At 46.5% G+C, this 24,483-nt stretch overlaps 2 protein-coding genes and 1 non-coding gene across 15 annotated transcripts in view; 2 read left to right on the forward strand and 1 right to left on the reverse strand.

The window, feature by feature from the left end:
- LOC135919813 (glutathione hydrolase 1 proenzyme-like) overlaps window positions 1–1,551 on the forward strand; it is a 39,831-nt gene extending 38,280 nt beyond the window's left edge. For 9 of the 13 annotated variants that reach the window (XM_065453756.2, XM_065453774.2, XM_065453787.2 and 6 more), the window contains one exon: window positions 907–1,232. In XM_065453756.2, the coding sequence (XP_065309828.1) occupies window positions 907–1,089 (183 nt within the window). In that variant the 3' untranslated portion in view covers window positions 1,090–1,232. Of the gene's footprint in view, window positions 1–906 lie in introns of all 13 variants that reach the window. The other 4 variants (XM_065453796.1, XM_065453810.1, XM_070534561.1 and 1 more) reach the window with 3 other exon arrangements.
- A 1,782-nt stretch (window positions 1,552–3,333) lies between these two features.
- Window positions 3,334–23,823, forward strand: LOC135919229 (scoloptoxin SSD14-like). Its single transcript, XM_065452937.2, has 8 exons — window positions 3,334–3,606; window positions 6,323–6,523; window positions 9,347–9,469; window positions 13,048–13,145; window positions 14,729–14,915; window positions 17,839–17,987; window positions 19,848–20,001; window positions 23,221–23,823. The coding sequence occupies exons 2-8, from the start codon at window positions 6,333–6,335 to the stop codon at window positions 23,231–23,233; spliced, it is 915 nt and encodes a 304-aa protein (XP_065309009.1). The 5' UTR covers window positions 3,334–3,606; window positions 6,323–6,332; the 3' UTR covers window positions 23,234–23,823.
- Window positions 5,696–5,768, reverse strand: TRNAS-CGA (transfer RNA serine (anticodon CGA)). The gene has a single exon. It is a non-coding gene; the product is annotated as a tRNA-Ser (tRNA).
- Window positions 23,824–24,483: the final 660 nt, after the last annotated feature.

The following is a 24,483-nucleotide window of genomic DNA, read 5'->3' on the forward strand; positions in this document are numbered from 1 at the left end:
GCGAGATTAAAAAAGAAAGGGGACTAGACATTTGCGTACAGCTGCTTTAGTGCCCTCAATCATGCTACTGACGAATGATCGATGCTGCACGCAGACCGAAGGCATGAATGTGTCGCACGCAAAAATTCTAGGCGATGGCCACACCCGTCGTCTCCTATACATCGCCATCTGCCATCAAACCATCCTCACCCATTACGGTGTCTATCGACGGCAAAAAAATAAAGCATGCAACACCGACAGAGCTTCAAAAATTGCAATGCATTATACATCGCAATGCCCATGGCTCCATTTGCTTCATTGCTCCTTAAAGATATTGCAGCAATAGTGGAAGCCAAGACCATTGTTTTTGATGAATCTCCATTGCTCAAGGTCCTTTCATGTCTTCGGTCAGCGCGCCGTGTCATTTATTCGTTCTGAGCATGTTTGAAGACACTAATGTCGCTGCACGTACGCTTTAAGCCACGTGGTACTTTTTTCGAGTCCCATGCACTTTCGTTGCAGCCCCGGAGACATTTTACAACCACAGCAGCTCCCATCAGGAAAACAAATTATTCGGATATTCCTAATAGTGACTCTACAGCTTCTACATAGAAGATTTTGCGTTTAAAGCAATACTTTACAAGTGGCTAATTAATTACGTAGGCTTACAGTAAGAGATACTTTTTGAGTTGCCCAGGAGGGCAGTGAACAATACTAAGTTGGTGGCATTCTCGCAATGCACCCGCAGATTTTTTCAAAGCACAGCACGAGTTGGTTAACGTACTGTACATACGTACAAACTGCAGCTCAGCTTGAGACGCTGGCAGTTTGTGAACAATATTACCCCACCATCGCTTGCGTAAAATAAAGTCGACCTCACCTTTTTCAAGCTGATTTGCATGGCAGTGCTGGCTTCCGTTTCTGCAGGCTAGTATCTTGCTCAAGATGGGCCACAAAGTGGACAAAAAAAGTGTGTTCACCGCGAGCGCCACGGCGATCGTCACGAGCGCTCGAGACTCGTGGATCGCGCCCGCCGACAAGAAGCACACCGACGGCGCCAGCGCGGGCGTGCATTACGTGCACCCCGTCATCAAGAACGACAGGCGGTGAACTCCGCCCCCCACTCGATCCGTGGCCGAAGTCGACCGAGAACAATTATCGGGGTCTTCGGGGTTCGAGGTGTCGAATACTTCCGACCGCCGCATGGCGGAGGGCGTCCACGGCACCGGGAAAAGGCCCGCGGACAGCCGACGACGTAATTGCGTCATCGGAGTAGTAGCTTCTCCTGTTGCTTCTTTTTTATCACTTCCCTTTGCTCGTGACGTTGGCGTAGGATATTTATTGCCTGTTTTCTCAAAGAAAACGTTTTTGTTACTATATTTTTGCCCGCCGTAACTATATGGCGAGCGAGTGGGCGTAGCTTCTTGGCGGAAAAATAAACGTAGCTATTAAAGTGAGCGGGAGGGCGCTGGTCGTGTCGGATTGTTTAGCCATGGTGGCAGGTATTTCCCTGAATGTATTCTATGAAAGCGCCTGAGTAACATGTGTGGAATAAAATATTGCAAATCTGCACTTTACCCTGAAAGAATACAGGAGTGCAGTTGGCTCCCGAAGGGTATTGTTACTGCACCGCCATTTTTGTTTCCTATCCTTTTGAAAGAGTGTATTTGTTAACAATGGCCAATCAGTTTTGCACAAGCCCACAAAATGGAGGAACGTTCATGAAAGAAAAAAAAAATTGTCGGGTGAACTTTCGGCAGCGGTCACGAGCCAATCGGCGCGCAACTCCGTCTGCTTGCATTCGCGGGCTGCCCAGCGGGCTGCTACGAGACGCCCCGAGCACGAATTCGTTATTGCTGCCCTTATACACGCTTTTTTTTCAAGAATATGTTGTCTGTGTTGATGAAATAGAGAAATTCTGGGGTTTTACGTGCCAAAACCACGATCTGATTATGAGGCACGCCGTAGTGGTGGAGACAGAGAAGCTTTATAGAATAAAACAAATTTGAGATTTCGTGGTTAGCGCCCCTAGTACGGGGCGCCAACCACGTGATGCCTCCAATGGCGTGAGCCACTCTCTGGGCTTGGTTCAGGAAAGCCAGTTCGCTTTCCTTTAGTAAAGCAATGAAGGGGGCTAGTTGGTGAACGTTCATGGTTATATTGCGCTCAGTTTTTACACAGACGATATTTACTGTTTTTACACAGACGAAGGACAGGTTTTACGGACGGACAGATTTTCAGTTTTTACACAGACGAAGGACAGGACGTCCACGTACTGTCCTTCCTTAATATCGTCTGTGTAAAAACTTGTAAAGAACTAGTACAGAACTAGTAAGAAAGTAGAAAAATACATAGTAATGTAGTAAACGCATGTATTTACTAGCTACATGCCAGCTACATGCCAGCTCTATATTTAATAGTGTAGATATATCGCGGCCGCCGACGGGTGCCGCGACGAGCCCGCTCTGAGCTCGCTGCGGCTCGCTGAGACAAACAACCGCGTGCTCTGATTGGCACCTGTGGGCGATGCGACTATAGGACCGAGCGCTAAGCTCTCACGAACAGGTCATCTGCTTTGCGAGTTGTTGCACACCCTCGAAGTATATCGCGATCATGGTCGAAGCTCTTTACATTAGGAATTAGGAATCCTTTCAACCCGAGTCCGGAGTGCGATTAGTGAGGCCACTGAGCACACATCTATGCATTGCAGCGAAACGGAAACGCTTGACCACTTGCGACTTGCTTGCCGACAATTTTCTTCACCAAGGAGAAGGTTTCTCTAAGTCCGTATAGAAAGCTCTGGCCTCAGCATGAATGCCCCCATCCTGCTTTCCTTGTAATCCCATGTTACGGCACAGCCAATTCTATTAAATAATTATTGCTTCGCTTTCATCAACTGTCTTCTTAGAAATATCTTTTATTGCTGTTTTAATATGTGTCGCTTCACTGAACTATTTTATCTGGCAATAGCCTCGCCATTCACTAACATGTGTTCCCCAGTAAGGCAGTCATTTCTTTTTATTATTTTCTAAACCTTTTCAGCGCATTTTATGCGAACTGCCCAATTCTCGGCCGATCTCCCAATAGGTATGTGTCGCTTCTGCAAAAGAAACAACTGTCGTCGTCGTCGTCTTCGTCATCACCTCTCGCGGTCAGGCGGTGTATAACGACCCCCCCCCCCTCTCCCGCCATTTTCTCGACCAATCTTTCCTTGTGGGTATGTGGTGTTATAGTCATGAATCGCCATCATCATCATGCTCACCACCACCACCATCGTCGTCATCGCTCGCGCGAGGCGAGCAAGAAGAATCGATTTTCCCTCGCCCAAATTCATGTAACAAAATTTTAGATTTTTACCTCCTTCCCCGAACACATAAGCAAAGTCTGCCCGACTCTTCGCCAATCCCCGCGAGTGGGTAAGCGCCAAACTCATCCAGGACATCATCATCATCATCAAGAATCGTGGAATCCGTCGCAGACGCAACGCTCCGCCCAGAACGTCCGCCTTCCCCGAGGGTTCGTCGAGCTTCCCGACGGCTTCGTCAGCGGGAAACGCCGCCACACACTGTCAGTCTGCGAGGACGCTGGTATACGCCGCACGGTTAAGCCCCGGTACCGCCATAGTAGGTAAGGCCGCGATCGTGTTGTGCTCATGCAGCCTACGCATACCATGGGAAGGCAGTGGACGCAAAAGCAAAAGAAAGCACAGAGGGAAAAGCTGCTGGAGAATTACAGAGGCTGGCAAGGACACGTGTAGCAATGAAGCGACACGCTTCGACTGAAATTTTAGCACTGAGATGGCCTGTAATGAAGACAATAGTCAAAAAGAGTCAATAGCCAAGAATAGTCAAGTTTAAGAAGACAATGGTCTTTAATGAACAAACAATACCTATAGTCGACCAATATAGATATATGGGTGTATTCATAATATAAGTAAAGATCAATTAAAAGGCCCACCAACAAAAAAATTTTGATAAGGGGGAAGCGCAGCGTGACTTCTAACGAAACACGGAGAACTTTAGGGCTAGAATAAATAAGGTGGTGCGAGTAATTTCAAAAGTAGTGATGATACCAACGCTAACGTTCGCAGACGCAATTCTATGCTTTAATCAGATGTCTCGTCGGGGTTGGAAATTAGCCAAAAGGCATTGTGCCGATTGGCTTTGTGGACTCGTCATAAAGTCACAAATGATATGCAGTGCACGGTGACACTGACTGGGGCTCTTTTGAAGTTGCACAAGGCCCATTATTATATTTGTTGGAACACTTGGACACGTGAATGATAAGAAATGAGCTGCTACACTACATGAATGTCTTCACCTCAAAGGCGCGAACACGGAATGGAGGGGGCGGTCAGGATTACTGGCAACCAAGTGCACGGTAGTTGGAAATCCGATACACACACAAAAAAAAATTATGGGGTTTTACGTGCCAAAACCACTTTCTGATTATGAGGCACGCCGTAGTGGAGGACTACGGAACTTTAGACCACCTGGGGTTCTTTAACGTGCACCTAAATCTAAGTACACGGGTGTTTTCGCATTTCGCTCCCATCGAAATGCGGCCGTCGCGGCCGGGATTCGATCCCGCGACCTCGTGCTTAGCAGCCCAACACCATAGCCACTGAGCAACCATGGCGGGTATCCAATAGACAGTGCAGTGTCATCAAAATGAAAGTGAGAGAAACAGAAGCGCTGAAGTGGATTGCAAAGGATGGAGAAAAAAAAGACCATGGAGTTTTACAAAGTTGGCAAATAAGAAATCAGAAAGGGAAATTTGTGTGATAACATTATACGGGCAGTGCGTTGCTTTTCGAGGCCTCAGCTGGCTGTCTGAGGACAAAGAAAAAAAAACAGATGTAAGTAATGGTAACAGGGCGAGGCATATGTCCAGGGCAGACAGAAATCTGGAGACTATACTCGGCACATCGTAAGGGAATGCCGCGATTTTGACACCGCCTGAACCGTAGGGAACGTCCACTTTCCTGGACTGCTCCAAGCTGGTGGAGGCGTTAACAGGTGAGCGGTCGAGTCAAGTAAGAGACATTTAGAACACTCGTTATTATAAAAGCGGGGAAGAGATAGTTGCCGGATTTTCATAGGCATATAGGGAAATTTATGAGATGAAGCACTGGTAGGCAGAATGCTAGATTACGGTATCGTAATGCGTGAGTAGCTCGCACAGTCTAGGTTGTCGATCGCTACCCCGATTCGAAAGGGCTGTCATTAGAAATTATCAACACCATTGATCCTGCGTGGAGGTTCGAGAGGAGGAACGCCATAAATATGGGCATCATGGAGAGCGCTGGAGTTTAAGACATTTGAACTTCGGCATCTTTGCTGTCGATAACTTACACCACTGCTTAAACAAATGCACGTGCTATGGTGGAGGAGGCGTCGGTGCGAGAGTGTGTGTGTGTGTGCTGCCCTAATATTTACATTTGCAGCTTTTTCGGCACGTGATTTCGAAACTCATCACTCGCTTAACCGACTCGCACGGCTTCTGAGATCGACACACTCATCATCTGCGAGACGGGCGCAAATATATATATATATATATATATATATATATATATATATATATATATATATATACACACCATAAGAGGCCAACAAGCACTGACATCAAGGACAACACAGGGGAAATTACTTGTGCTTAATAAATGAAATAGAGAAACGATAAATTATTGGAAATTAAAGTGGATGAAAAAACAACTTGCCGCAGGTGGGAACCGAACCCACAACCTTCGCATTTCGCGTGCGATGCTCTACCAATTGAGCTACCGCGGCGCTGTTTCCCCATCCACTTTCTTGGGTATTTATGTGTCCTAGTAGAACCCTGGGAGTGTTAGCCAGCGCCACCACGCGCAGACCTTGGCGGCGGACGTGGAACGTCCTTTTTCCCGCAGGCGTCACGAGAACGTGGTCTTATTTGAGTGAAGGCAACTGGTCAATAAACCCACATATGCTACCTGAAGGCGTCAATGTGTGTGTGTATATATATATATATATATATATATATATATATATATATATATATATATATATATATATACATGCCGAACGTGCCGAACAAGCTGCCGAACAAGACGTCGTGACGTCAGCGTTTGGAGAAGGCTTTAATATTGAAATATATTTATGTATTTTCCAACCTCGATAATTGCTAAGTGTGATATTTGTACATCCGATAAAAGTGTGGTAGAGTTTCGAAAATACGTCAGTGCTTCTTTGTGTACACGTGGCATACAGAAAAACAAACCTATCACGTGATCACGCGCAAGTTTTGTCTAGACCTCATTGCAGATTACATGACGACGTTATTGCTTCTCTACGGTCTTTCCCAGCTTCAGCGCGATGGCTATCACCGTGGGAACCCAGTGCTGCTTCATCTTTGTCATGCTCGTCTTCATAATCGCGACCATCATGTCTGCTTCGATCTATAGCTACGTATACACCCAGCCTTTTATCCACTATCCCAGCGAACCTTGGGAGTACCGTGACTGGGCGGTTGTCAGCGATTCCGATCGATGCGCCGAAATAGCCAAGTGAGTAAGGCACTTGCTGCAACAGGGTGTTCCCGTACGTGCTGGTTCTTATTTTGGTTGCTGCTGAATTAGTTATGGATAGCGTGTGCATGCGCACACATTTGTATGCGTTAAGCTTTCCCACTCCAAACGGGGCCAGGAATGAGAGATATAGTAGAGAGAAAAGCTCGAAGTGCCGGCAATGACGTTCTCGAACGGAGTGAAGGCCGGATAAACTCTACAAAATAAAATCGGAACGGCGTGCTCATTCCCGTGATGACGCCACCACGCCAACGATGCAAGCGAATCACTTGCTTAGCTCGCAAAACTTTCTCGCAATTCAGCTTATCAACGCACTCTAAACTAAAATTATTTACTTGAATGAAAGAAGCAACAATGTACGATGCTTCAAAGGGCCCCTCACCAGGTCTTGCCATTTTGAGCTGACAAGTCCAGAGCATAGATTGCGCTATAACGATCATGTCTGCGAAGTATTACATCGCTACGTTCCGCGAAAAGACCTGAAATTTCATCCCGAACGCCATTTGCCTTCTACTCGCGGCCGCCGCGCTCCAAGCTGGAGTATGACGCACACGTGCTAGTGCGCCTACGTACACGTGTTTGCACTGTGACGTCGCTCATGGTGACACGTGACTTCGAGAATTATTCAAGGCAACATCGTTTATTTGTGTAATATTATGCTTGGATAGACGAATTAAAGCTTATAGAAACAATAAAACAAAAACAATCTCTGCATGTTCTTGTTTTACTTCGCTCCGCAGCAAGGGGGATGTACTTCCGTTTAGTCTGCTCGTCCCCACGTCGTGCAGTCGCGCGCGCAGATACCGAAACTATGTCATCTTGTACCGTGTTCCAGCACGGGATCATGCTCCGTTGTCCGCTTGTGTCTGCCTCAGTACTCGCGTTGCACAGACTTATGCGGCTAGTCAGGTGCCCTCGCGCAGAGCGCGCAAAATCATGCGCTGCTTTACAACAACAGTAATTTTATTCAAATAATAAAAACTGGTATGCGACAACGTCTGGATCCTTAGCCATAGGCTAGTTATGGATTCATGCAGTTATACAAAGAAAAGTAAACGATTCAGACACGAACACAATAATTTGTTTTGGATCAAACAAACAAAAAAACAAAGAAAGGAATGCAACCAAACAAAAACTAATAAACCAAGGCGCAGACCACCGCAGGAGGGAAAAAGCCACGGCCCTGCCGGCTCGGGCGCGCGCCATTCCCCGCATGCCTAGGACACAGCCATCGGCACCCAGAAGCGCAAAGGCTTAGTTTCTGTCCAAACTGCTGTCACCCACGACAAGAGCCCCACACCACCCGTGAGGCAGCACGTATCCGAGGCAAGACCCATGGCCTCCCTCCCACGGCAGCCCGCACACGTACATGCTTGCGATCAGAATACATGAAACGGTTACACAAAAAGAATTGGTAGAACATTTGTGACTTTAGCCGTGTGCAGAACGGTAACATGTAATTATTATTTACTCAACGCAGCAAGAATGTACACTGATATGCTATATATACATTTGATGCACGGTGTATCGAGTAAAAACAAGGGTCACCAGCATTAACACTTACGTTACTATACATCCATGAACACATATCTACGTAGAAACAACAAAAAAGCGTAACAGCAACGCTGTATCCAGTTGTCGACATCATTATAACTTTCGTTAACGACTAATCAGTTTAGATCGGAAAGAAAAAATTCTTTTACAGTAGTATTAAAATTTGCTGACTGCTTAATGTTTGCAGGAAGCGAGTTCCATATTTTGACACCTATATAATGTATGCGTCGTTTGCCGTACTGGTTGTGACATGTCGGCACGAGAAATTTCTCGAGGAAGGCTGAGCGACTGTTAAATGTCGATTCATTGAAGATAGTGGCAGGAAATGGCGTGTTGCATCTCGTTATCGAGCACACTAATAAGGCAACTCGATAATCTCGCAGGTGCGATAATGACATGACTTTGTTCGCAAGAAAAAGATTTCTTGACGGTGTCGTAAAGCTAGCGTAGTTGATTATCCGCAAAGCTCTCTTCTGAAGCCGCTCTATAAGCTCCAAGTATGTTTTGTATGTAAATCCCCAGGCTTCAGTACAGTAGGCTAAGTGAGGATGAACGAGACAAAAATACAAAGTTCTCAACGTTTCGAAACTGAAATTACTCCGCGCCTTTGTAAGTACGAAGCATGCGGAAGAGATCTTACCACACAGTCTATCGATATGAGGCTTCCAGTTCAGAGCGGAATCAAGGGTTACCCCTAAGTAGAGCACCGAGTCGACTTTTTCAATTTCATCACGGCCAATCGTAATGCGGCATGGCTCCTCAAGAGGTTTTTTCTTAAACGGGGACATAAAAATAACAAATTTAGTTTTATTTGTATTTAAGGAAAGTCGATTACTTTCAAACCATTTGCTAATATATTGAAGTTCATTGTTGATTGTTTTAACAGCGTTATTTAAAGATTTGCTACTGACCACAAGAGCTGTGTCATCAGCATACATAAAGGCATGTGTTTCATTTAGGCCGTTCGGAAGGTCATTAATGTATATTGTAAATAGGATTGGCCCAAGTACCACTGAGAGGAGGAAAGTGGCGCGGCGTTGAAATTGCACGGAGTTCGACGATCCTCCTCGCCACGACGAAGGTCTATAGGGTAAAACATTTATGATTAAGTTTATGACAGCTAGAGCTGTAAACAAAGATCCACGCCTATGCATAATGAAGTAGCCATTCGCGATAACAGTCGGCCACGGACACATCTGTCAGCTGCTTGGTTTAGTATAGTATATACCTGGTATACGGTCTGTGCAGGAAAATTATAGGAGACCACGGCAGCATTGGCGACGCCGCCGTGTCAGCCCTCGCCTGCATGGCCGTCTTGCTACCGCACCGATGCGGACTCGGCGGATCCCTGGTGGCCCTCTACTACGACCGGTGAGCGACCGGAAGCGCTTATAAAAATGCATTTGCCCCGACACTTCTCGCTGACATATATTTAGGCGTATTAGTTCTAGGGTAATACGCACGGTGTAAGAATCTTCATCAAAGGCAAGGTTGTCATCAGCCAAAAATTAGAAAAGAGCTACAAAGAAAAGCTACATGGTTGTGTTAGAAACATTACCCGTCGAAGAAAATTTGTCCTAACCCGGATTTTTAAACCGCGACTCAACATCTTTCTTGCGTGGTCGCACTACCATTTCAGGCTGACGGCTAGCCTCCGGAACGGATTTTCGGGGAATATATTTACTAATCAGTATTGTTGTGCTTCTAGTTGTCAGAAACATGGGCATCGCACTTTTATCGTATAAACCCCTGGATAGCTCACGAGGTAAAGCGACCCCCCACAGAAGCGCGTAGTTGCAGGATTCGAGCCCCAGAACAGGGTGAATTTTTCAACTGGGATGCCTACTTTAAGAGCAACTCGGATGCATTTTCTTGATTACAATTTTCTTTTAATAGAACCAAATACTGCTCCTTTCTACTGTGGTCGTGGCAAGTGTGAAGTTGCCACAAATTAAAATATCATCAACATCATCATCATCATCATCATCATCATCATCCTGGTTACGCTCACTGCAGGGCAAAGGCCTCTCCCATATTTCTCCAACTACCCCGGTCATGTACTAATTGTGGCCATGTTGTCCCTGCAAACTTCTTAATCTCATCCGCCCACCTAACTTTCTGCCGCCCACTGCTACGCTCCCCTTCCCTTGGAATCCAGTCCGTAACCCTTAATGACCATCGGTTATCTTCCCTCCTCATTACATGTCCTGCCCATGCCCATTTCTTTTTCTTGATTTCAACTAAGATGTCATTAACTCGTGTTTGTTCCCTCACCCAATCTGCTCTTTTCTTATCCCTTAACGTTACACCTATCATTCTTCTTTCCATAGCTCGTTGCGTCGTCCTCAATTTGAGTAGAACCCTTTTCGTAAGCCTCGAGGTTTGTGTCCCGTACGTGAGTACTGGTAAGACACAGCTGTTATACACTTTTATCTTGAGGGATAATGGCAACCTGCTGTTCATGATCTGATAATTCCTGCCAAACGCACCCCAGCCCATTCTTATTCTTCTGGTTATTTCAGTGTCATGATCAAGATCAGCGGTCACTACCTGTCCTAAGTAGAGGTATTCCCTTACCGCTTCCAGTGCCTCGCTACCTATCGTAAACTGCTGTTCTCTTCCGAGTATTGTTGTGCTTCTAGTTGTCAGAAACATGGGCATCGCGCTTTTATCTCATAGACCCCTGGCTAGCTCACGAGGTGTGAGGTGAGGTAGCTCACGAGGTGTGTCACGAGGTGTGAGGTGAAATGTATGTGAATTTAATTCATGCCGTAGCGGATGTTTTTATCAGCCATCATCATCCCGCATTCAGCCTTCTTTCGCTTAAATCCCAAGGTCCTTGAGTTCCTGTGCTTCCCTCGTCCACGTGGTGACTGAAAGGAATTGCGCTTTATTAAAATATACTATATGCGATGCGGACGATATACAGAGGCACCCAGCGCATTATTCTGCGCGTCCTTGAAAACATTTCGTTGCCAGCGCTCTCAAGATTTTCAATGCAGAACCATGACTTTTGTTTACTCCCCTTTGCTATATCCCGTCTTGCACTTTTGCCGCATGCGTCACGCTTAAGAGGAACCTTTGACAAATGCGATTTTCTTAATCGAATGCACGAGAAACGCTGAAGTCCTGTCAATAGAAAACCGGCGAACTGCATGATCTGAACGATTTTTGTTGTGTTTAGGAGCAAATTTTATCGATTGATGATATTAAAGCATGTATTTGTTATCCTTGTGTTCTCATTACAAAAATTACCGTAATTTAGTATGTGTCAAAAACAGTAAAGCCGAGACTTTAACAGGGTGTTAGGTTGTCTAAGGTATGCAAACATGATCCATTAATTTCCGACTTGCCGAAAGCGTTACATTCCTTACGTCAGTTGGCCGAAAGGTCGCACAAATATTGGTAAAATTCATGGGGAGTGGAGATTTAAGAACCTGATTTTTTGTCGCTGAGTCACAGGGGTGTGAGCATTATAGCACATTTCTAAAAAATTCTGCGCGTTTCAACAATTCTTTCCGAAAATTGATAACCTTAATTAGAAGTATACCACACGTAGAAAATGTTTCCTTTCATTTAGGAGCAGCCAACCGATTCAAATTTAGGTCAGTGAATACCGAACAAAACAATTTTTTCAACCATTGTTCTTAAATAGCAGCTCCCGAGACAAAGGTTCAATTTGTTCCACCTCCATCCAGGGGGTCAAAGCGCCAATAGATGCCAACAGTTATTTCACGTCGACGCTTGACCTTTAATCACCTGTTCATTGAAAACGAGAGATTTGTGCGCATCATCGACGTGTTTTACTAAGATAGGTCATTGATCTCTTTATGTATCACGCTACCTACCTATTTATGTGATTAACTGTGGTCAATCAAGTGCTGTCTTTGAATCCAACGTTTCGACTAGGAAACTTGTGTTCAGCTTGCCCTGCTGTCTCTTTCGTCAAGTCGCGCTGACGTAGACAAGTCCGCTTCCATTTCGAAGCGTTAGTTCTAGGCGTTGTTTCTTCAACCACTGTTCATCATTTCAAGTCTCCCTCTTTCTGTGTGCATCCGTACTGCTCAGGTCCTCACCTATATATGCCACGCTTCTTTCTGGAAATCATGTTTTTCGGCGAAAGGGTGACTACGCATCTCGGCATGTTTCCGTAAATTTCATCGAACTTGGTACGCACTTCGTAGCAATTCAACGGTGAGAACAGTATGCGGCATTGTGCTGTGTGGCCAATAGAGGTAAAACGTGCTTCTTTCGTGTAAAACGTTTCGCCACAGGTTTAGTTGTTCAAGGCTGGTTGCTTGAGGACGACATGTCGCAACCTGTAGCTTGAGAACTTATAGTACATTGGCTGCGGTTGGCATACGCTTGACACGTGGGCCTACTAAGACCATGAATCACAGAAATATGGTAGTCTTGAAGTGATCAATAGTTGTCGAACAAGTGAAGTCGGTGGGTGAACCGTTCCGACAAGGAAAGTTGTCTGCGTCACTGATGAAGGTAACTCTCGTTGTGGAAACGTGAGTTGCAGCGACATCTATATTTAGAGGCATGTTTTCTTTATGCTGTAGTTGCAGATTATTTCGTTTAGTAATAATAATGATGTATCACAATCACTGCAGCTCCCAGTGTGCGAATGCGATATATGTCATAAGCTTATATATGACATATTATAAAAAAAGTTCGTATATGATGACTGCCAAAGCCACCAAATTCTTAAGCGCTGCTACTGGTATAAAGTGAAACCGCACAGTCAGCACCAATAAGGCATAACTCGCAGAAACACAGCATGCAGGAGAATCAGGAAGCAAATTCCCCCCCCCCCCCCACACAAAGCAATATTGTAATTGGGATAAGGAACATGCAAATACAATATGCGGTAAAATTTGTCCAGTACATTTTTCTTGCGCTTCGTCGGGAAAATTGAGATATATTTTTATCGTTGGTTGCAGGTCGACTCGCTTGGTAACAGCTCTAGACGCCGTGGGTGTGGTGTCTACGGAGGCCGACTCATCGTTCTTCAAAGATAACTCGACGCTCGCCAGCTACGGTAAGTGTATTGATAAGGTTCATAAAATAAACGTGCACCTAAAAAGCGGGCAATTCGGAATGCAAAAACTTGCTCAGGAAGCTTGTAGAAAACAAAATTTTGTTACGCGTTTCACTGATTTCTTTTTTTTTTTTGAGAGCCCAACTGTACACATCGTGTGCCTCGCAAGTTGGGCGCATTTCCGGGTAACCCTTGATCTGTACGTTACCGTTTCGATCGGCCTTCGCTTCGCACCACGAAGAAGCATGATCTACGCGCGGTCACGGAGGAGAGGGAACCTCCATTATTGGGCAATCGAAATAAGCAAACTTGGATGGGAAAACGTCATTTTGATAAATTTGGGATCCGGCGACGAATGATGCGGTTTCATGCCACGTACGTCGACGATATCTTCTCGGCGGTGTACGAATTAAACGAAGCCAGCCACACTTTCATGTGCACTCCGCTACCTGCGGCTGATACCGTTGCCCGCACTGGAACGACGCTATCATGAAAAGCGCCGGCAGCGAGGAGCGAATGCTTCGTCTGACTCTCGCTCCAACGAGTCACCGAAACTCGAGATCCCGCAACCTCCAATACTAAACGCGCGGGAACACAGCTTACATGATGCCACGCCGTCTCGGTACGCCACGCTCACTCCTTCCACACGCGGCAGATTACATCTAAAGCAGCGTGCGTGGCTGCGTATGCGCTCAGCCTCGCTTGTAGCCATGCGCAACAACGGCCGCGGCGCGCGCCAGAAATCGCGAGCACGCCAACTTACGTCCCTCCCCCGCCTCTCGCGCGCGCTTCATCGCGTTGCCACGAGTTTTCTTTCTTCCCTCGCTTTCCCCCTGCTCACGTGGGAAGGTGGCACTCGTGAAGCTACCATCTTTCTCGTCTCACCCTCGCACACTTTCACTCGTACTTAAAGCACAAATTGCGTGGGGCGGGATAGGATCTTATCACACTTGGACTTTATACGAAACATGATGTGGCTCCACTTCAGCGGTTGCTCTTGTCGCGGCTCGTCGCGCGATTTAAGAGGTAACCCCCCCCCCCCTTTTTTTTTGCAAGCAGCCACTTCTAGTTCAATCACTTGGCCATCTGCGTGCGCGGAAGTTTCCATTTATTGTCTCGGCATTCCTTTGCGACGGAACCGAAATTTAGTTATATTCAAATCACATACAAACACACTTCGTTATATTGAGATTGTAAATACATGGTGTTCTATGGGCAAGAAGTTACGGAAAGTTAGATACTTCGTTATATCGAGAATATCGTTATATAGAAGTTCGTTATATCGAGGTATTACCGTACAGTTTACGCAGGTGCCTGCACGTGGCACGACCAGCGCTGTGCACAGGGCGTATGCGCCTTTCCGCGCCACGGCCAGCAAGCGTTATACGGAACCCAATGAACCCCGAACAAGGGGTCCTTGCTGAATAATGTTCTCTCTCCCTCACTTGTCCACGCGAGAACACCGTTTTAAAGACTCACCGTTGGTGCAATTCTTCGCTTCTGACGAGCGAAGAAACGCTTATTAGGTATCCAAACTTTGTTTGACGGCAGCTGATTGCATAACGACACGAATACATGTGCAGGTCGCATGGCGCCCATCGTGCCAGGAGCCGTAGCGGGCATGCACGCCATCCACAAGAAGCTCGGCAAACTGAACTGGCCCAGCGTGTTCGGCCCCGCTATTGCGCTCGCCCAGCAAAACTACCCGATTGGGCCGCATTTCGCCAAAGCCTTACGAAGGAACGAGAAGCGAATCGAACCTTTCTATGGGTATGCCCGCGCCTACATTGGCTGCTTGTATTACTGTCCTCTTCTCTTTCTTTCTTTCTTTATCAATACTTTGATGGAAAACGCTCCTGTCTGTAAATCAGCGTCGCCCAATGTTGCAAGGAGAAAATGCAAGGAAAGTTATTGCGAAAATCCGGATTGATAATACGCGCCGCGTATTGCACATGAAAACGGACCCCCCCGCCCCCCCCCCCCCGAGTATTCGGTAGTTAGTTTCAGAGCACACATTTCACTTGCAATCTTCAATTGTTTTGGAAAACGTCGCCCACATCATTAGCGCCATTCTCTTCAATTATGAAACTACTGCGTACCGCTTTTGTTTTCCAACTTTGTAAGCGTTTCACATAACGCCTCTGAACAGGGAGAAAACGAGGGTTTACCAAATTTTCATTTAGCTCCTAATTATGCAGCACACTTCAAAATATGTCTGCACATCACCCCCTATCCTATAACATGCCCCCCCAATTCTAGTCAACCGTGAAAATACACCTAACGTTTGCAAAGCAGGGTACCGAATGGAACTGAAACTTAACTGAATACCAAAGCTGAACCGCTTTTTTCGGCTACACTGGAACCGAACCGAACCGCTATGTTTTCCACCACTTGGAACTGAACCAGAACCGGAACTTTTTGGAGGAACCGTTCCGAACAGGTTTAACCACAGGTTATGCCCAGGGTCGCTTTCATTAAAATTTTACGACCGTACAGGCAGCTCCGCTGACTGGAGTCGACAACGTCTCTTGCGTCAATCTGTCCCACCGTTCGGAGTGTTATACGTCGGGAAGAGACATATGGCTGGCGATATTGGTCACATTGGCTGACTCAACTGGGCGCATCCTCGACGTGTACCACATAGACCTATAAGCTCCCGCTAATGCGTACGACATACTTATATGTACTCTGGTTTAAAATCTTAAATCTTAATATGCTTAAAATCTTCGCGGGTTACTACTCTCTCCTGATTTTAAAGTGCTTTCGATGCAGCATTTGACACACCACAATGGTACACTTGCTCAAATCTTATAACTTCCCTAAAAACCTTTAACCGTTCATAAATGTTTCCTTGAACAGAGAACTTACCGCACTAGCGCCGGCGAAGCATGAGCAACATCTTCCATTATAAGTCCAAGAAAGCGCACCATTAGGCCTGCATGCAACCATGGAATATTAAATTTTCATAAACTTTTGCATCTCCCCTCCTCGTCCGATGTGTCAACACAAGCATAGGTCAACGACACGGTAAATGAAATTTCCGCGGCCAACCATTCGGATCTGGAATCAACGGAACGCGAGGCACTCAATATTATTTCCGTCTGGACGTATCGTGCAAAAGCCACCATCAGCACAGAACAGTTATGCTAACTATATTTCCCGAATATCCATTCCGATAATTCGAAACCTCGCCGTTCGTTCAAATGGCGTCACCTTCATAATGCCAACAAACAAGCAAACAAATATTCGGCGTTATGAACCTTTCCTGAGCATCAAAACTGCCTCTGGACAAAATCATATGTTTTCTTCCCGTTTTCTCTGAATTTTCAAAATGCGTTACTCTTGATCCCTTGTTGACATCCGCCTTTTATGTCACGTACATGACCTGTATGGTGCCAAGACTTCTGACCTCTCAGTTCCTTTCACAACTCCTACTTCCATAACGCACATTCCTACTAACCATCACAGCTGCATCCGGCACAAGTGAGGTGGAATGCACCTGTAACTCCATCTCACAAATAATTTGTAGCACTATGGAAACTGCAGTACTCCGTAACCCATAGGAGGGCCGAATGCCCCTCGAGATGTGTTCATCCGCCCAGCATCGCCTGCTCAACGGATGCCTAATACTTTGTATACGACGTGTATGCCCAAAGTCCTGACATGTCACGTATCGCTGTAACGTATCACGTACCAAGCAAAACAAAAAGTTCTAATCCCGTCATTAATCAGACAATTACGCCCGGCACTATATTCCGCTGCGCAAGAATATTGTCTGTGTACGCCTCGTACCTTCGGCAGCGCTGCAAACGACTTGTGGGATGAAGCGTAGCCTTGAGTCGAACACAGTTCCCATCACCTCTCTCGTTCTGTTTTGTTTTTGTCCTCGGTTATTAGCTATGGAGATGTGCCAACCAGCCCTCCAATGCGTTGTACAATGGTTCTACATGTTCCGATAGAACTAGGTGCCGTCTTTCACTAAAATAAAATGAACACGTAATACATAAGTAGTTGAGAGCAAATTAGGTTTCTCATTTCGTTTTCTGCAGTACGGGCATCAAGCCAAAGTAAACTTCGAGAAAAAAAAAATTGTGGCAGGCGTGACGCGAGAAGCATTGCATGGGCGCCGCGATGCCCACTGAATTTACTAATTCCGGCCCCTCGATAAAACTGTACAGGGCGCATCATTCTTGTGATAACTTCTTTTTTTCATGTTAATGTTCACATGAAAAGAAAATGATCTGCAGTAGTCTTACACAGCTGTTCTGAGTGAAGTTTTATGTTTCTCGAAAAGCATCACGCGTTTTTGAAGTGCGAATATTTTTCTCCATACCCGTTTGAACTCGAATGAATCGGTTCAGGAAGCTGCAAACTGGTTCGAGCCATTAATATTTTAGCACCGGAGCTCAACCTGAAAAACATCTAAGTGCGTAAACCTGAACCAGAACAGAACCCTAAAATATTTCGGTTCGACACTCTGTTGTAATGTCAGAAAAAGAAGCCAATTAGGATATTTCGTGTCGGTACTCCTGTAAGGAGGCAACCTGTACGGAGCCTGCTTGCTTCTTCTAAACGAAAATGAATGTACAGCAATCGGAAGCACTTTGGTTAGCGAATTGTTCAATCCTTCAGCGATGTCTCTGCGACGTACAGTTAAGTATGTGCATTATGGCTTCTTTGCACTCTGTTTCAGACGCTTGTTCTCGAAAGTTAAGAACGTGGAGTACCTGAAACTAAGTAAAGGCCTTTACCAACTGCTGTATGACGTGGCTAACAAAGGCTGGAAATTCTTCTACACTGGGAAACATGCCAGGCGGCTGGTGAACGACCTCGCGCGTGGCTGTAAGTACAACCCTTACAGGAACCTGATTTTGTGACACGAAGTAAACTCTTAACATTTGCGTGCGAGTTTAATGTATATAGACCACACGTTATGACTTTCCGCTGGAGCTTCCCCGTCGGATCGTCGGCATCAATATTCCGACATTGCCTTCACTTAGCAAACAAACACTACCCCTACCGTTTTATGATACGAAATGACGAGTGTCAAGTCAGATGTCCAGTGTATCTTTTTTTAGATTTCCTCCTCGCCTCGGTAGCGGCTTCTTTCCTTCCTTTTTTTTTATCTCTACCTTCGGTTTGTGCATTACTTCGCAGTAGTACTAGCAGCAGCAGCAGTAGCAGTAACACCAATAGGTGCTACGCCCAGTCCAGTCGTACATATTATTTAAGAGCTCACAAGTGTGCATACTCTGTGCATTTATTTCGTGATGCCATCGACGTCATTCCGCCGCCATAGAACTTCAACTCTCTGAACCCCAGCCGCAAAGATATTCTTGCATCGCCCAACTGACTAATTGCAATGTGAGATGTTTTCATTCCGTGATAGTCTGTCAACAGCACGACTTCCTTCCCTAGTTTATGGCCATATGACCTTTTATTTTACTTTATGTACTCCCGCTGTCTACAGATTTCCAATGTCAGATATATAATTGACCAGAAACACAACAGCACAGCATTTGTTAATCACCGGAAATGCATCTAATTAAACACAACTTATACAGTACGAATTCTGGGGTTTCACATGCAACAACCACGATCTAATTATGAGGCATACCATAGTGGGATACCCCTGGTTAATTCTGACCAACTGCCGTTCGTTAATGTGCTCTTAAATATATAAGCACACCAGTGTTTTTTTGCATTTCGCCGCTATGGAAATAAAGCCAGCGCGGCCTAGATCGAACTCGCAACCTCGAACTCAGCAGCTCAGCGCCATAGCCAACGCGCTACGTCGGCGGGTCACTAGTTTATTCTCTCATTTTTTTAATGTGTAGTCATTCTGAGGCGACTCACCCAGGAAATATGCCCGTCGATCCGTCTGTCTGTCCGTTATACGAAACAAGATGCGCTCTATAAAGAAAAACTAAGGATAAGTTCGAAAGTAAAAACGTTAGTGGTGGTGACAGTCGAACCTACGATCCCACGCTCATAATCCGAGTGTATTATACCGTTGTCACGCGTACACTGCTGATCGCGATCGGGGTCGATCTGGATCATATTTCTTGATCTCGATCAGCAATGGTCGCTGCTACACGTCCCACGATCCCTATCGAGTTATTATCGTCTGCTGATCGTCCGCAACTATCGTAACTAGATAAAGCATTGGCTAACAATGCAGATTTGCAAGATATGGTTAACTTTGGACAATATTTCAATTTTACAGCTTACTATTGCTGATAAAAAAGTTTGTTAAACGATTTTTTTTTATTGCGCTCTTCACGTTTTGTTTTTATTGATTTCTGAATACTGCGCTAGAGGCAGCAGACACAAGCCTGCGATGGCAATCAACAAACATTATCGCAATTCACGGATTGCGATCGTCAGATCACGATCGTCGAATCACGATCCCACAGTGACCGTGTAGAGGTACACGGATCCGGATCCAGCTCGCGATCGCGCCGATCGCGATCAGAAGTGTATGTGTGGCACCCACTGAACTAAACATCCATGCACGCAGAAGGTGAATATATCTGAGCCATATGAATTTGTTTTACCGGCACTGCAAAACAGATGTCAGAGGAGAACAGTTTCTATGGAGGCTTTGTTGAAAAGTTTCTTGACGGTGGAATAAAAGCCATCTCACAAGAAACCATTCAGATCTCTGGTACTTCTTGAATGGTGCGTTACTCTTCGTCGCAGCGGGTTTCATCACACTTGAAGATTTGGACCACTACGAGGCGCACTGGGTGCAGCCGCTAGTCTTCGACATGAAAACCCACAAGACCGTCTATGGCGTACCCGTCCCTGGCGGTGGAGCGTTGCTGGGGCCTATCTTGGATATAATGGACATCACGTAAGTCACAGTCAGGCCTTCGAGTTAGCTCTCTAGGCTATGAAAATTGCTTCAGCGTCCCATTTCAGCGCGAGTTTGCAAAATGTGCCGGGCTAACTCGCCACTGATAGGTTGTCATGTGATAGCTCCCACAGCGTTTAGAATTGAAAACCCGACGACTGAAAACTGATAACGACTGAAAAGTTAATTTATCGACGATATCACTTTGAAGAGTGTGGGGATGCGCGACCCTCGCGCCTCCCCTGATGTTTTTTTCCGCATAGCGCGTCTCCTGTAGTGCGGCTTGGCCGCGCACGCGGCGGTCGGAGTGGTACAGACGCAGTGCGAGAGATGGCGCTAGTGTTGCGCTGCTGCGGGGTTACTTGGGTGCGGGAGAGAAAGGCGCTCTCTCTTGGGTTCGAGACAGCAAGCAGCACGGACCTGCCGCGCGTGCAGCGACCCTCTTTCCCGGCGGGTCGGCGCACGGTGGGGACGTCTCCCGCGTGCGCGCCGACCCATGCTTCTGCGAGACCGCCTCGCGTGGCCCCCTCGAACGCGCCACGATTCGCGTGACTATACACGCGAACGACCAGGCGTTGGGATCCAGCATGGAGCGAACATATTCGCTCGCTTCCGGTCGCGGTGAGTCGGACTTCTAGATTTGTCGCGCGCCCATCGGCATGTTTGTGGATAGGAACTCGGCTAGCGGGCATTGATCTATGAAAGGTGCAATAAATGCCCTTTCAATAGATAAATGCAATAAATAAATGCCCTAAAACCTCATGCAACGAGTACTTGTTTCATAAAAAGTACCTGTCCAACCACCAAAAAAGTCGCAGTTTCGCCCACAAGGCGAAGCATCGTTTGCGATAGCAAATAAGTGCACAGCTATACGAAGTAAGAATATATAGTAGTTTTATCAGCAGCATATACTTGAAAACATTCGCTTAATAACTGAATTAGCAAGCATACGGTGTCAGCACGCACGAGCAAACGTGAACACATCACACTCGATGAGTGCAGACACTAGCTGTCAAAACGCTGGTGTGAGCAACGCGGCAGCAGCAGCGAGCGAAGTGACCTTCGAGCGGTCTACCGCTTCAACGCACGAGCGGCGAGCACACAGCGTGCACAAAAGCATGAGCCGTCTGCAGATTATTTTCAAGATACGGCGCGTGCGACCCCGCGCGGCCGTACGAAGTACATAATTGGGCGGAGTCGGGGTCGACCACCGTATACCTCCCGCGCTGCCTCCCCGCTTGCCTTCATATATGGCGCCCGAGATTGAGCCGCGGTTATCACTTGCCCTTGCGCTCGGTCGCGGAATGCGCAGTTGCTGCAGGAGCACAACGCCCCCCTCCCCCCCTCCCTTCCTCCCTCTCATCTCCCCACGGCCTTTCGCGCGACGGGAAACAGCGCGTTTGCACTCCGCTTTCTTCGTTCGCGCGCACCAGATTGAGCCGCGATCGTCGGCTTCCCTAGCGTGCTTTCACTCGCGCATACAGCATACAACGCGCGGCGATGGTGTTATCATCCGTGGACTTCATACGGAACATCACGGCGACGGCGACGGCAACGGCAAAAATACGCTTGGAAGGTCCATATAAATGCTAACGCAATAAAACAAACCGACTCCCTCGTCAATGGTACCTGCCACGCGGGCACGATACACTAAACCCAACCTCCAATATGCATCCTTGCGTCCGACAAGCTTGAATAACATACACACGCCACATCAATGTGCTCTAATTTTGTGTCAAAAGCTCAAGCTGTGTCGCCATCATCGCTCATGTGTTGCGAGACGTGCAGATCGGAACTCAACAGCCAGTTATCATAAAACCACAACCTATCTAGGAATAATAGGTCATGTGTTTGTACATTGATTGGCAATCTTCCCTGACACATAAATAAGGCCATGCATTTTATAAAACGGCTGTGAGCGTAGGGAACCTGGCGTTCTTGCAAAGAAGTTATAGGGCTCGGCGCTCATACTTTCCTGATAATGACATGATTTTCGTGAAACTAATTAACAATAATTTATAAATAACTGTTTCTTATTGGAATCATTGGGGCTGTTTTTTATATGGTAGATGTTTATATAGAAAATCGCACCTAATTCGAGATACCAGATTTAAACGTTCATCTCCGGCAATATCGAAACCGAGCGCGTGTACCGCTACTACGTCATATGGAAACTCCCCTTACCCGCTGTGGTGGCATAGTGGCTATGGCGTCGCGCTGCAAATCCAGAGGGCCCGTGATCGAATCCCGGCCGCGGAGGCCGCATTTCGATGGGGGTGAACTGAAGAAGCGCCCGCGCGCCGTGCACCGTACATCGGGTGTACGTTGAAAAACCCCAAGTGGCCAAAATTATTCCGCAGTCCCTCACTACGGCGTGCCTCGTAATCAAGGCGTGGTTCTCGCACGTAAAGCCACATAATTAAAGGGAAAAAAATTAAGACACCCCTTAATCACGAAGTGTACGACGAAGTATGAACTATGGCATGTCGCGGCGGATACTGATACGGCACGTCGTACGTGGCAGATGACTGCGAGGCAAAACGTGGCGTATCAATGTCTGAGCCGGACTGACCGCGACGTTCAGTTGCAAACTTTCCCGTGCTTTTCGTGACAGGGCGTTTGCATTTGATTGCTTGGATGGAGCTTTGATATTCTATTGTGAATATCTCTAAATTAGTTGTAATATTGAAGATTCTAAGAAAATGGCGGGGCATTATTAAAATGTTACTGCCTCCCAATTTGCCACATGCACTGTGCCTACAATTTTCTCATTAAAAAAAAAAGGATTTATCAATTTTTCTTTTTGTTATTCTGAAGAACGCGTTATTAACGCGTTCTTCGTGTGTGCAAAGTGTGTGCATCTCGCCTAGAAATTCCTGTGCAAAAATGGCACGTTCGCTGCACTCATAGCCTTTTGCTAAACAGAAAAAATAAAGCTGCATAGCGTAAAAAAAAAAACACCGTGTATAGTGAGCATATATATTGTGAGATGATGTTTCGCCGTGAACGCATTCCTACATGGTGCGGTACTGTATTGTTTTTCTGGAAGGAACAAATGTTTGTGGCGCGTCACGTGGCCAGTGAAGCGTCACATCATCGTCATCACCGTGTTTTCGCGTGCCACCTGTAGAAGAGGTGGCTTGCATTGTTTTTTTTTTCTTCTCATATTAACATGTTGACCTTGCTTGTTGATTGCTCTGCATGCTTCACATGGCGCAGGAGACGCAGCTGAAAGCCTTTGGCCACAAGGTCATCAAAGGGTCATTCACTGCGACGCTGAGCGGCATTGTAGGGACGGACCGAAATACGTGGCTGGGCGTGGCCGACATCAATAACACGGATGGCGGGTCACGCGGGGACCGATACGTTAACCCAATTGTGAAAAACGTGGCACGCGCAAGGTGACTTGGACGGCCTAAGTAGTCACACAGGTTTTGGTAACCCTTGAGGACTATATCTGTTTAGACATTCTTTTGGCGTTTCGGCGACATTTTTTTTCCTCTATCTGCATTTTTAAATAATTGTTTTTCTGGTGAATATTTGGCTTAAGATAACCCATGTGTTTCTGAACAGAAGTGATGACGCCGTCTATACCTATCCGCCATAGTGGCTACCCTGCTACTTGACATTATTTGAATATAACGCACCTGTATAAATCCATACTTTCGTCACCGGTACTGGGGTTACTCACCTGAGTATTCATTCTATCCAGTTTTATTGAATTGCGTTTGTGCTTTGGATGAACTTCGCTGCCACCAATGAAACCGGCACGCTATTCAAGCTCGAATTATATTTCCCACGTTGTATACAAACCCGTGTCTGCTCGAAGAGAATAAAGTGAGAATTGCAAAACTTTTTGAACAAGAAAATGTTTGCGATGTCTACACAATGCTGCCATGAACACGCTAGCTACGCATTTTGCTGCATCTTGCAGGCAGCTGACACAACACACTCGCCCTCCCCTGCTTCTCGCACGCACATGCACCCCTCTCCTATCTTGCATAGCTTGCGGGAATCGGCGGCTGCTTAAAGGAATACTGAACAAAAATATGAAAAAAAAGTTGATTCATCTTTCACAGGAATCTTTAGAGCAGGAAAGTGACACATGTCTTCACAGAAGCTGCTGCATGTTTGCTTCGTGCACTCGCAGTCCGCTGCAGCAAAACGTGCTCGATTTGCGGGTCGGTGATCGTTTTGCAGGTTTGCTTGGCGAGCGGCGTCCTGCTGCCGAGTGGCTTCGGCGAAGGCACGAGCATTTTGATTCGGTTCCGTAGTGTCTCGGGCAGCCAGTTGAGTTGCGAGGCACTCAGCTTCAAGAATGCGAGATGCAGAGTTCGCAGTGTGCGCCGCGAGCGCGCGAAGACGTCCTGGTTCACGCTGGCGTGTCTCTCGCCGGACCAAAGCGAGATTCGCCTGTCGACGTCATTGCCTTTCTACGCCGCTTAGCGCAGCAGTTTTCTTAGTTGGTGACTCCGCAAGCGA

The sequence above is a fragment of the Dermacentor albipictus genome, chromosome 2, assembly GCF_038994185.2.
Source record: "Dermacentor albipictus isolate Rhodes 1998 colony chromosome 2, USDA_Dalb.pri_finalv2, whole genome shotgun sequence".
Taxonomy (NCBI): domain Eukaryota; kingdom Metazoa; phylum Arthropoda; class Arachnida; order Ixodida; family Ixodidae; genus Dermacentor; species Dermacentor albipictus.